The sequence below is a fragment of the Hyposmocoma kahamanoa genome, unplaced genomic scaffold, assembly GCF_003589595.1.
Source record: "Hyposmocoma kahamanoa isolate Upper Pololo Valley unplaced genomic scaffold, ASM358959v1 99879, whole genome shotgun sequence".
Classification (NCBI taxonomy): domain Eukaryota; kingdom Metazoa; phylum Arthropoda; class Insecta; order Lepidoptera; family Cosmopterigidae; genus Hyposmocoma; species Hyposmocoma kahamanoa.
Genome location: NW_020656077.1, coordinates 6,745,360 through 6,758,873, shown reverse-complemented (window position 1 = coordinate 6,758,873; position 13,514 = coordinate 6,745,360). Strand labels below are relative to the sequence as shown.

At 36.0% G+C, this 13,514-nt stretch overlaps 1 protein-coding gene across 1 annotated transcript in view; it reads right to left on the bottom strand.

Annotated features, from left to right (window-relative positions):
• The window catches only part of LOC113239366 (atrial natriuretic peptide receptor 1), a 212,339-nt gene extending 202,086 nt beyond the window's left edge, over positions 1 to 10,253 (bottom strand). The window contains exon 1 of the mRNA XM_026476345.1: positions 10,082 to 10,253. Coding sequence (XP_026332130.1) covers positions 10,082 to 10,241 — 160 coding nt within the window. The 5' untranslated portion in view covers positions 10,242 to 10,253. The remainder of the gene's footprint in view (positions 1 to 10,081) is intronic.
• Between the last annotated feature and the right edge of the window lie 3,261 nt (positions 10,254 to 13,514).

The following is a 13,514-nucleotide window of genomic DNA, read 5'->3' as shown; positions in this document are numbered from 1 at the left end:
GTGTGTGTGTGTGTGTGTGTGTGTGTGTGTGTGTGTGTGTGTGAGTGAGTGTGTATTTATACGATACACCTAAGGAAATTGTCTGAAGAAAGTGCTAATGTGTTACAGGACAGGATGTACTTCATCCGAACATATAAAATCCTGAAAACGGGCTAAAAAAGCTATAACGAATTATTTAAGAATTATTTGATTTTTGAATCATGTATAAAATTCATATTTTAATTACCTCGACGTTTCGGACATATTCCAACGTCCATGGTCTCGAAGGGACTGCAGAGGCGGATGTCAGCACCTTCTAGCCGTGCGATTTTTTCTAACTTCCCGCACTTGAACTTCATTATTTATTTGTTGACATTGCAATATGTTCGAAACGCCGAGGTAAATAAAATATGTTTTATACGTGATTAAGTCCCGAATTAAAAAATCAAATAACGTGTGAAAATCGTGAAAGTTTAAATCTAAGTATTATTTAAGAATATCTAAGTTTTTACATAATTTTTATATGGAGATATTTCTCTTTGAGTACTACAGAGAACCTGCTAAATGTTGTCGGGTCTGTGTCAAATTTTCTCCACCTGTTCTTGTTCTTGTTATTTTATTCATATTAATTTTCTGCGCGCGGGTTGTGTGTGAGACGCGAGGAGCGGTCTGCCACACCTCACCTCCTAAAATGTAGGCTCAGTTGAAATAGTAGCAGTAGAGCTTCTTGGGAAAGAATTCGTCCAGAGAGGTAATGTCACTTTACCTATTTCTGTCGCCAAGCAGTGGGTAAGGGTGCTGGTGAAATTACAGGCACATGGGACTTGTCAACTTATGTCTCAGAGTGGCGGGCGCAGTGGCAGTGCCCATAAGATCTTTGCGATTCAAAGGAATGGCGCTGCAACTGTTATGGATAGGCGTGTCGCTTACCACCAGGCGCACGACTTGTTTGTCCGTCACTTGGCATTATAAAAAGAAAAGAAATACCTCGCCTCAACATAGTGACACCATAGACTTTTTTTTATTGATTGCAATGAATGTGTTTTACTGCCATGATGACGAGTTGAGAAACCGACCACCTGTAGCGATCGGCTACCACAATGTTGACATAGTGCCAACGTGCCCCCTGTGCGCACGGACAAGATTTGGCACATGAGACACGTGCAGTGCCACGTACAGAATGTATTCTTTTATTTTTTGTGTACTAATACATACTCCACTAGTTTGTTATTAATTATGAACACAAAGAATAGATAAATTTGAGATATTTTTAATAAAAACGTTAGCCAATTTTAAAATTTTGATTATAAGTCTTGGCACAACCAGGTGTTGGTTAACAAGTTGATTGGCCCGACAAGGTACTACGTACAAATAGATATACACACAATTATGTGCAAAGTCACAATAAACTTTGAAACGTTTATCTCTAGCTTCACGTACGCACTGAATGAGTAAAGAAAACGATTGACCTGACCACTGCAATGACCGCTTATTAAACATTTATCCCCACTTTAGTTACGGAATTACACTTTGGAGAAATAGTGTGAACGTACGGGAAGTATTTTAAAAAAAGTACAAGTGAAAGTTGTCGTTAGTAAAGCCGGAGCAAAACCAAAGACACTTCCCTTAAGAAAAAGTGGCGCCTTGGCGACTCTTAAACACAACTTATTAGCACACAAAGTACTAGTGTTTAATTTTAATAAATTTACCACAAAATGTAGTATTTGATAATACGTGGAAAATTTTAGGCAAGCCGGTAAAAATCGAGTTATATGGACGCCTCGCCACTGATCCTTATTCTTGCTAATATAGAGAGCATTGAAAACTGCAGACCGTACTTCAAACAATTTAAAATTTTTACTTTATACTCCGTCCAACTATTTGACTAGTGACATATGTTCTCCGAAGTTCCTTAATTCTTGACATACAACCACTGACAAAAAATTAAATACTTCCTGGACTCTTTTATTTTTTAATTTAGTGTAGTGTAGTGACTTTCCTCTTTAGCTCCGGTATTTATCGAGCCAACAGAATATGTAACCAAGATTATTCAAGTTGGTAAATTTTGTTACCTGTCTAATAAATTATAATAATAAGCGATTACTTTTAAACAATTCGTTAGCAACTTATTTTTTTTCTGACAAATGGAAAATCAATTAAGTACACTTCACACTGTTGAATATGCCCTTTAATTATTTTTGTGACAATAATTAACCTATGTCCTTCTCGTAAGTCCCATCTATGTCTGTACCAAAATTTATCAAATTTGATCTAGCGGTTTAGGCATAAATACGTAACAGAGTCAATTTCTCATAATACTAGTTCGAATCATTGTTTCACAAATGTAATCAAAATTCTAAATTCAAGGGATTCCAAGAGACAACATCTGTTGTGTAAATAAAATGGCGTACTGAAGTCAAGAACTCAGGTCAATTCCCAAAATTAAGATCTAGACACTCAGGAGATTAAAAGTAATAACGCCAGTGGCGCACGACTTTTAGGGCAAAAAAGTGTCACAAAGGAAGGGTTTAAAAGTTTTAAACAACCTTTCTGGGGCTTGTTATGTTTGTTTCTCAACCTCAATCCAACCTTGAGGAAATTGCGTCACTTAATAAAATAAATCGCGTAAACTCGCGTTGACACGCATTGAATTCAAGATTTGTAACTATATTTATGATAAAATAGACATTAGGTATGCTTCGCTTATCCGCGCCCATGCACATACACATACACCCACACAACCACACACACACACACACACATCCACACACACACGCACGCACACACTCACACACACACACACACACACACACACACACACACACACACACATACACACACACACACACAACAAATATACGCGATTTAAATAAAAAAAACATAGTTTCGTTTATTTTTATCATTACATATACTACTATTAATTAACCTATTACAATTTCATCTATTTATAGATCAAGTCTGAGTGTGAAGAGGTCCTTGGTACAGGTTCGGCTCTCTCGCAATGACCTTACACATTGTAAATACGCCTTTTATATGCCTATCTTAAAAACCATAAATGATTGAAACTAATAATTATAAATGAAAAAGTAACGAACATATAACAACTGAACCAATTTTGATGTATTTTAGTATAAAGATAGATGGGACCTGCTTTTTGTCACAAAAAATTATCTTAAAGGGGGAAATAGGGTACGAAAGTTTGTATGGAGAACCAATCGTTTCTCAAGTAAGCAATTTGAAAATTCATTTTTATGCCTGTTGCAAGAAATAAACAAAACATAAAAAAATATAGTACAGTATATCTGTACTACACAAATTAGGATTTCGTATACGTATGTCTTTTTTTACACTCTATTGTGTTTGTTGGGTAGTGTACATTTGCTTTCTGATCTTCTACGTAAATTTCCACGAACTTTTTACTTCCTTATCATTTGCATCCTGTTTTGTAATTTAATTGTTTACGTTTTTGTCTTACTATTTCGTACTACGTATGTACTATTCCGCTACAAAAACGAAAACAAATTGTGACGTATTTGTTTTTATGGCAGTGACAAAATATTTTCCACGTTTAACATTTTTATACTACGATCATGTGTCGGTCATTGTTTAGATTATCGACCGGCTCAAGGTAACGCTGCGGATACGGTTTAAGAGGGAATAAGAATAATTTGATGTACCTATCTGAATATAAATCGCAACGATTGTGGAGCATTGATGCTGTCCAGGGGGTGCTACTGAAAAAAAAAACCTAATTTTTTTTATAATATCAAGTGACGGGACGAACAAGTCGTACGCCTGATGGTAAGCTACACGCCTGTCCATAACAGTTGCAGTGCCACTCAGAGCTTTAAATCGCAAAGATTTGAGGGGCACTGCCACTGCGCCCGTCACCCTGTGACATAAGTTGACAAGTCCCATGTGCCTGTAATTTCAACAGCACCCTTATCCTTCAAAACCGGAACACAGTAATGGGGACATTACTGCTTGGCGGCAGAAATAGGTGAGGTGGCAGTACTGCGCTGGACGAACTTTTCACAAGCAGCTCTACTGCTACTATTTTATCTATTCATCTATACTTTTAAACTACACTACATTACAGTGATTTTTTGTGTTAAGTTAATATAAAAAATATGTGTTTTCAGTTATTTTTTGCGGATGGGCGTTGAAAGTTATTTATCTTAAAGGGCGGTGAGTTAAAATGTTTGGGAACCTATGGTATACAGACTTTCTCAACATTTATTGAATAAAAATGCATTTTTTTTAGAATAAAGCAAAAACAGCTGAAAAATTCACTATATCATAGTTAAATAAATAAAATTTTCGAGGAAATTTTACGAAGAAAGCAATATTGACGTCAAAGATTGAAACATAAACAAATTGAAAATAAAAAGTAAACAACTGACCAGACTTTTGAGAAAGACTACCGGGCGTGTAGCGTGTTGTGCAGATAAGACATTCAGGGCATAACTGACTATTGTTAGTAGAGATGGGAAAAACTGCTTATTTTTTTAAACGTTTAAACGTTATGCTTTTTTAGAAAAAGCGTGCTTTTTTAAACGCTTTTTCACTTAAACGCTTGTTAGTTTGAAGCTAACAAAATCATCATAGACTTTTACGTTAAAAAAGCTTGCAACGTTGCGAAAGCAAAAGTAGACCACTAAAGGTTTTAAGATAAGTAAGTTTTTTTGTAAAAAACAAGTTATATTTTTATTTATGACATAACATTTTTATATTAACATTTTCTTCATTGGCGTTTAAAAGCGTTCAAAAACATAAGTTGTTTAACTTTGTAGTTGTTAACCGTTGAAATGGAAATAACTGCTTATTTTTTAACGTTAAAACGTACGTTTAAAAAGCGTGCTTGTAAAAGCGCTTTTCACACGCTTTTTAGTTTGACGCTTGAAAAGTCTTTTAGAAAAACGTTTAAGTGCATAGACCAACGCTTACGCTTAAAATGAAAAGCGTGCTTATGCGCTTATTTTAAAAAGCAGCCTTTTTAAGTGCTTTTCGTTTAAACGCCCACCTCTAATTGTTAGCCACTACTCTCTCATAAAACGTCGTATCATGAACATTGCTTTTATTGTTTTCTCAGAATTCTCTCAGACTTTAATAAAGTAGGTAGTTGGAGTTGGAAGTATAAGAAATAAGCGTGGAATGCTACGATGTCCCTCGGGGAAACAATGCTTTGATGTTTGTTTGTTTCAGCTTAAAATAAAATCTCTTTTCATTTGACTATATAGATACAGGAGTTATTTTAAAGGGCTACAAAGGAAATTGTATCACTATGCAACAAATTGGCACATTTACAAGGGCGCTATATTGAATTCAGAGCGGAGCAAATTGCATCTACATCAAATCAAGCTTTACAGAGGGTCGATGTCAACAGTACGAGAACAAAGGGGTCTGCAATTAGCATGGGTGTCCTTCAAGGTTCATTGTAGGTCCATTTTTGTTTTTAGCTTATATTAATGACTTCCTAGCCTCATGGAGGGTATAAAACATGAGATAGTATTGTTTGCTGATGATACTTCCTTATTAGTTAAAGCTTAAAGGCACCAATGCTCCTACGACAATGTGAACAATTCTATATCTATTTATACTTTACAGTTAATAGCCTGCTTCTTTCTTCTTGTGTGAAATTCACATTATTATTATTTTCCAATGTTAGAGAGACGATTACAAACATTGTAGTTAGAAACGAAAAATTGACCCTTGTAGATACAGTTGTATTGCTAGGTATAATGTTAGATGCTAAATTGCAATAGGGTTCACATTAAATTTTAAAAACTACGGAAACTCTCACTTCGTCGACGACGTCGAATTTGCTAGATTGGTTTACTTCAGCTACTTTTACAGTCTAATGACATACGGCATTTTCCTTCGGGGTAATGCCGCCGATATCAATAGAATCTTTTTTTCTTCGAATTCTTTCTTCGTTACTGGTACAGTAACATCACTAAAAACACTCGCCACAAAATAGCAACATCGCCGTACGGACGCCCTCAGCACTCCCGTATGTACTTAGAGATATTTTTTATTAAATTTAATATTTAGCAATGATTTCATCTTGAATTTCACGTATTTTGAGTTAGAACACTATTAATAGCCGTGCGATAGGTATCGCCCTGCTATTATACACATAGGTATATGTCAATAAAAATTAGAATCCATTATTAAAAAAATAATCAGTATTAATAAATACTGATTATTATAAATGTATTAATAATTATAATAATCAGTATTTGTTGCGAACACAACAATTTTTGTAATTTTAACATAATTTCCAAAGCAGTAACAAAACGCTGCTCGTCAAGGGCACATTACGTAGGCCTATTTTGAACCAATCGAGTAATACCACATATGTCTTTTTCATCCCTACCACATTTGTAACGAATTTTGTACGTAACTAAAAAGGTCAAAAGCACCGTTCACTTTTAAAACTGTACCCCTTCATAAACTATCACTGTATCGATTTAACAGCACTACTCCTGTAACTAACCAGTCACCTATTTTAAAATATAACACAGTTAACTAAAATCGTCTTTGATTTTACGAGTCGTCGATCGTCATCTACTTTGGGTTTGGCGGCTCCAGTATTTATTTCTTCAAAAAAAATCGGGTGTTCAAAGCAGATATGAGACGTTGCAGAAATACTTTGTTTTTATCCTTTTTACCTTACAAACCCTTTGCAAAGCAAATTAAGTAGCTGGGAAGTCTGATTAAGGAAATGGTGCAACACGTTTATAGCGGGAACCGCATACATAATGGGGTCCCGCAGTAATTGTACGTGCCGAGGAAACTCTAAACTCTAAGCTATATCGGCTTAAAAAAGCTTGTTTGCACCATTTGACCTAGTTAACTGAAGTGACACGTGATTCAACCAGAAATTTCATATCTTACGGTCTTTGTTTACGCAGTCTTGATGAAAAAAATTGAAAAAGCGTATTTTCTGTCTCAAAGCTCTCCTGTACTCACTACTTTCTGGATCATGACTAGGCTTGTGTGTCGCGCCGCCGCCGCCGATAAAGTTGACCTGCGTAAAATCGGCGTGGCGAAAATGTGTTCTATTTTAATTTAAACTTTAACTTCTATATCAATTAATTGCTTATTTCAATAAAATTTCCGTACAATTAAAATGTATTCTTATGGTACAGGATGAACAAGGCGTGCGCCTGGTGGTAAACGGCACGCCTTTCCATAACAGTTGCAGTGCCGCGTAGAGCTTTAAATTGCAAAAAAATCTCATCAGCCCGTCACCCTGAGACATAAATTGACAATTCCGATATGCCTGTGATTTCACCAACACCCTTACCCTTCTAAATCTTAAAATATATAGTAATGCTCACATTATTGCTTCCCGGCAGACATAGGTAAGGTGACAGTATTCATTAATACTAGATTAAATTAAGTGTATTTTTATTAGTAAGTGTACTGTTTATTTTTTTTGAGCATTCTGTAAGTTGATTATTTTTAGTAATGATACCTACCCAAATCGTAAAAACCGTTGAAAATTAATACTCGTACAAAGGGTGATTTAGAATTGGAGAAACTACTAGCACATGTAACTTGCCAACTTATGTTTACGGGTGACGGGCACAGTGGCGGTGCCCTCAGATCTTTGTGATTTAAAGCTCTTGCAGGCGACCGCTTGCACGTGTTTAGAGACCGAACTGTTATAGCAAAATACTCTCTATTTATCTAGCTTTTACGTTTTAACGTAAATGAGCACACAAATATAAACTTCACGCCATTGGGCTTGTCTTTGGTCTACGCGGCGGTTATATTATTCTGAGGAATTTAAATTGTTGTTGCCTAGTAAATAGAATTCAGACTCCCCATTAATGTACGTGAAAGCGTGTAAGCCGGGCGGTTACCGCGCGGCAGCCGCACGCATGACAGGCGTGTCGCTTACCACCAGGCACTAAACTTGTTCGTTCCGTCACTTAGTATTATAAAACAATGTCGTAGTATTTTTAAAGAATAGAAAAATATAAGCTACGCCGATTTCAAGCTGGTTACGCCGCTGCTACCGGTCGATATACCGTTTGATGGCGACAAATTTAGGACCGAAGCACAGGTCTAGTCATAACTTAATATGTGTGATTAATTGTCTGAAAAAGAGAGACGTCACAGTCGAGTGTGTATGATGATAAAATTGTCACAAGATAACATTTACACCATTCTACACGTCCGCACGATACCCCGCGAGCATCACGGATCTGTATTAATTTCAGAGTTATTTATTCAAACGAAATTGTGAAACGGAGTGATTCTTGAAGATTTACGTCTTTTATCCTGTTTTGATGCCACAGATTAGGCAATTTTTTTTTCATTGACGAACGGATATTGCGCATTAATAATTCTTAACGCCTGAGATAAATAAAATAGATGAAACTCATAGAAAAATCGGCTGTGGCCAAAACAACAACAAACTTAGAACAACTCGTGTTAGATAACACTAATTTAAATAACACAATTTGTAATAGTAATTAAATACTACAACCCTCCAGCCGGACCTTCAAAATAATTCATAGTGAGAATGTCCAGAACGTATGCGTTCCGTCCCAAATACAATCAGTCCTCTCTAAAACTAAGTAAGGACAAAAAAAATACGCACTCGTTCAAAAGAAAGCTAACACATAGCTTTGTTCTTGGTTACTTTCAGGTGCTGACTCTGATACGGGCTCTTTCTAAAACTGAGTAAGGAAAAAAAAGAAAAAAATACACACTCATTCAAAAGAAAGCTAACGCATAGCTTTGTTCGTGGTTACTTTCAGGTACTGACTGTGATACGGATTCTTTCTAAAACTGAGTAAGGACAAAAAAGAAAAAAATACACACTCGTTCAAAAGAAAGCTAACGCATAGCTTTGTTCTTGGTTAATTTCAGGTGCTGACTCTGACGAAGGTTCTTTCTAAACCTGAGTAAGCAAAAAAAAGAAAAAATGCTCACTCATTTAAAAGAAAGCTAACGCATAGCTTTGTTCATGGTTACTTTCAGGTAGTGACTGAGATACGGGTCCTTTCTAAAACTGAGTGAGCACAAAAAATAATGAAATACACACTCGTTCAAAAGAAAACAAATGCATAGCTTTCTTCTTAGTTAATTTGAGGTGTTGACTATACGAATTCTTTCTAAAACTGAGTGAATTGTAAAGAAAAAAAACGTACCGTATTCAAATTAAAATATTAATTTCAGGTTCTGACCCTGAATTAGTTCAGGAAACTTGTAATTTACAGACCTGAATATGCTCAAACATAATTTCATCTTGTTTGTAGATAATATTTAGTTAACTTCCCGAAAGGAGTCTTGTCTTGGATCTGCAGCAACACCCGGTGCTAATCCAAGAATTTTAAAGTTTATCGAAAGAATATCTTTCTTTATCGTACCAAAGACACCTACCGAATTTCCGAAGGATATAACTGTATTAACAGCTTTACCAAAACCACTGAATATAATTGTTATGTATAAGTAGTGCTTTAAACACAAGTGCATATTTTAAAACGTGTTTGTGCTAAACATGTAACGCCTGTGTAATAAAATTCAATTGTGCATTCCATACGTTGTTAATAAATTAGCGCAAAACGAAAACGATTACAATTCCTCAATGCCCCGAATCTGAATTTGATTCGACTCTAACATGCTCCCAAAACTGAACTCACTGGCGTAATTAAATCCAACGTGTTGAACCAACTGATCTCGAAGACTGTTATGCAGTTGGAGCTCCCGTGCATGAACTTCAAAATCCTCAATTATTAGGAATTCATGCAAAGTGCTCGCTAGCAAGAATCCACCGCTCTGTCCTACAGTGTCTTCATACGCTCTTGATTCGTACAAAAGCGCAGTCCGTCCCCATTCATATCTGTTAAAAATGGTTGCACTTAACATCATAACTGGCATCTACTGTCGAATGGTGGAACTAATTTTAATTTGATCTTGACGCCATCTACCAACGAGTAGTGTTACCTGTTGAGGGCGCTTACTCAGTACGAACGTTTGTAAATATAATAGTACTCGTAACATCGCATAGATGGCAGGCGTAACGTCTAAAATATACCGAAATGCAGAGAATTCGTAATTATTGTAATAAATGTGCACTTACTTGTGTATTTGTAGCCAAGGTAAAATTTCAAGTTCTCCGTGTAGTTTTTTCCGCCATCTGAGGTAGTATCCCATGGACTATACATAATGTCTTCATCCTTGAGGCAGTTAGCAAACGTCCTCATCATAAGATGGCAAGTACTCTTCCCGCCGACAGCCATCTGCGCGTCGGGTTCAGTGATGAGAAGCAGATGCCTCCAATCGAAGCTAGACAGCGTGAAAATGAATTGTGTTAGAGCAAAGCCACACAGTGCAAAATAATCGTGCTAATGTTTGGTAGGAAATAAATGAACATTGCCTATTGTGTTGTCTATACCTACAAGTAGTCGCCCAATGTTATAATAATTATGGTGAAAAAAAATCAGTGGGACATGAATGGGAACCATCTTCAATGCTCAAGATAGCCACTTTCTGTTCCACTGCCAATTGTAAAACCCAATGTTTATTGCAGAAATTTCATTCTTATCATCAATTCAAATCAATTGCCGGCTCGAGCTATATTTTCAAAATATCTGTGTATGTTAAGAAAAATAAAAGAATCTTATCTAAAATAAAATTATTTTCCCATTCCTTTTCATGTCCCATTGTTTTCTTTTCTTATGAACATACATAGGAACTGGTACAATATATATGTTTACCTAAATTCCAAGGCAGACATACACGACTAACTTTCAAAGCATATTCCCCAAATTTCGTTTGACTGTTTGTCTTTAGACTTTATTAGTTCAATGTGTAGACCTTACAACAATACTGAATAATGAGCATGAAATCTTATGCTAACATAACGTCGGTGAATACCGATAAAACCTCCTGACATTATAATTTTTATACATGTATTTTTAATACATTAACATTTCTTATCGAGTTCTTAGGTTTTCGCGATTGTTACACATAGGAAATGAAACTATTTTTCCGGATTTAAATCGCGTATATTTGTTTTTTCAAACAAACCGACGTTTCGGGCCCTTTACAGGTCCCATGGTCACGGTTGACGGTTTGTTTGAAAAAACAAATATACGCGATTTAAATCCGGAAAAATAGTTTCATTTCCTATGATTAACATTTCTTTTTATAAAAAGTGGTAGCCTTCCTTAGTAAGAATGTTGAGAGTATCGTAGAGGGACAAAGTCACACACGAACGGATACTGCAACATATTGGTAGAAAACGAAAAGTGTTAAATACCATCAAAAGAAGGTCGTGGGCCTGTACTAAGAAATCCAAAATACGTTCTATTACAATTAATAATCCAAGGCAAAATACAAGGAAAGAGAAGTGTAGGAAGAAGGAGAATCCTGGATATCCTGACTCAGAATTTTGCGCTAATGGTTCAGTAGCAGCACTAGATCACTATTCAGAGCTGCAGTGTCCAAGGTTTGCCATTATGATCGCCGACCTTCATTAGAAGGTGGCATATGAAGAAGAACATTTCCTTAAAAATAGGATATACAAAATAAAGCGCTTTTAAACGATATGCCGCCGTCGTGAATGATTTTAGGAATGTTTTTACTGTTTATTAACATTTCCAGAATTATTTTTTTAATTTAGAAATAGGCGTTACAAACCATCGATTAAAACAAATAGGGCTGGAATTACACAAACATAAGAATTTAGTAAACAAGTACGGTTAGTAGTAGATTCAATAGAAATTGTCGATGTTTTAGTTTCATCTTATAAGCATGTAATGATAACCGGTGGCGTAGCGTCGATGTCTACGGTCCGTGGACAAATTTACAGCCCCTAAAAAGGAGAAGTACGCAATTCGACTGTAGGTTTTTTTTATACATGTAACGCGATAACTCATTTGTGAACTGGTTTTGATCATTCTTTTTTTGTTGGAAAGAGGGTACCTCACTAATGGTCCCATTTAAATTTGAAATATTCCACCTTTTTTTTATAACATCAAATGACTTGTCGAACCAGTCGTGCACCTGATGGTAAGCTACACGCCTGTCCATAACAGTTATAGTGCTACTCAGAGCTTTAAATTGCAAATATATGAGAGGTACTACCACTGCGCCCGCCACTCTGAGACATAAATTGACAAGTCCCATGCGCCTGTAATTTCACCAGCACCCTTACCCTTCAAAACAGGCACACAGTAATGCTGACAATACTGCTTGACGGCAGAAATAGGTGGCAGTACTGTCCTGAAAGAACTCTCTCCCAAGGTACTCCATTGCTACAGCACCACCTCAAAGGGTGGCAAACTAAGGGATGAATCCGGTTTCACACACTTTCCGGTAAACGATTACAATAAAACTTGGCAAATAGATGTAATTTTACGAACTTTTGAGATCGGTCTTTTTTTAATAAAAAAGTTATTACGGTTACAAAAATAGTTCGCTGGGGCAGGCTCGGCTCGATTGTATTTTTAAGTTCGCTTACCGTCGCCATCTTTGGGTTGTACAGGATATCGTTTTCTCAAATAGTGACATTTATTTTCTACATTTTAGTAAGTAATAATTATTTTGACTAATTAGGCCTCGGCGGCGAGCGCCGCCGCCTGTACCGCCTAGGACCATGGCTCCCTTGGCACATCCAATGCCACGCCACTGAGGATAACTTAAAGATATCTATATGACTGTAATTTTTGTTATCATTTATTAATGGGCAAATAATGTTGCCTGTTGCCTGTTGCACTACATCGAGTACATATACTCGATGTAGTTAAATATCCTAATATTCAATTAAAACTTAAATACATGAAATATTTAATAGCTACTACGGTAACAGACAACAGTATTTGCCCATAAATAATGCAAATGGTAACAAAAATTACAGTCATAACCAGAAATAGAGACGAAATGTCATTTAATTTGTTTGAAAACTATTTCTGCCAAATCATTACTGTGATTGGCCAGCCCGAATTTGAAACAAATGACGGGATTGATCTTATGGATGGACGAAAATTGCAAAATTACATACGTAGTATTTAATTACCGATGAAATGTGATTCGTTTGTTTTATAATTACATATTTTGCTGTTTTTTCCACACCACCGAATAGAACAGCCCCCATTGTTAGATATATTATCTTTAATACGATAAATATAGAATACTTTTGCAATATACGGAAACGTCCACAATAGTCAATTGTTGGCGCTGTACTATTTTAGTTTTCTAATTTGTGATTTCAGCGCAAACGAGAGTTGATATTTTTAAAAGTGATACAACGCCCATTTATCTATTGAGTTGCCAGTGACTTCTTTCGAACCGACGTCTCCTAGCAAACCGTGCCAGACGCTAAGCCAACTAAGCTATTACATATTGTAATGTTTAACAACCATTTTATGTATATATTTTTCATTTTTATCGCGAGAAAGTTGAAGTATGATATATATCACGTCTATCTATATTATATGATATAGTCATCGTGGTTTGTTTTCATAATCATCATTAACTCAGCCCGTTAACACCCACTGCTGGATATAGGC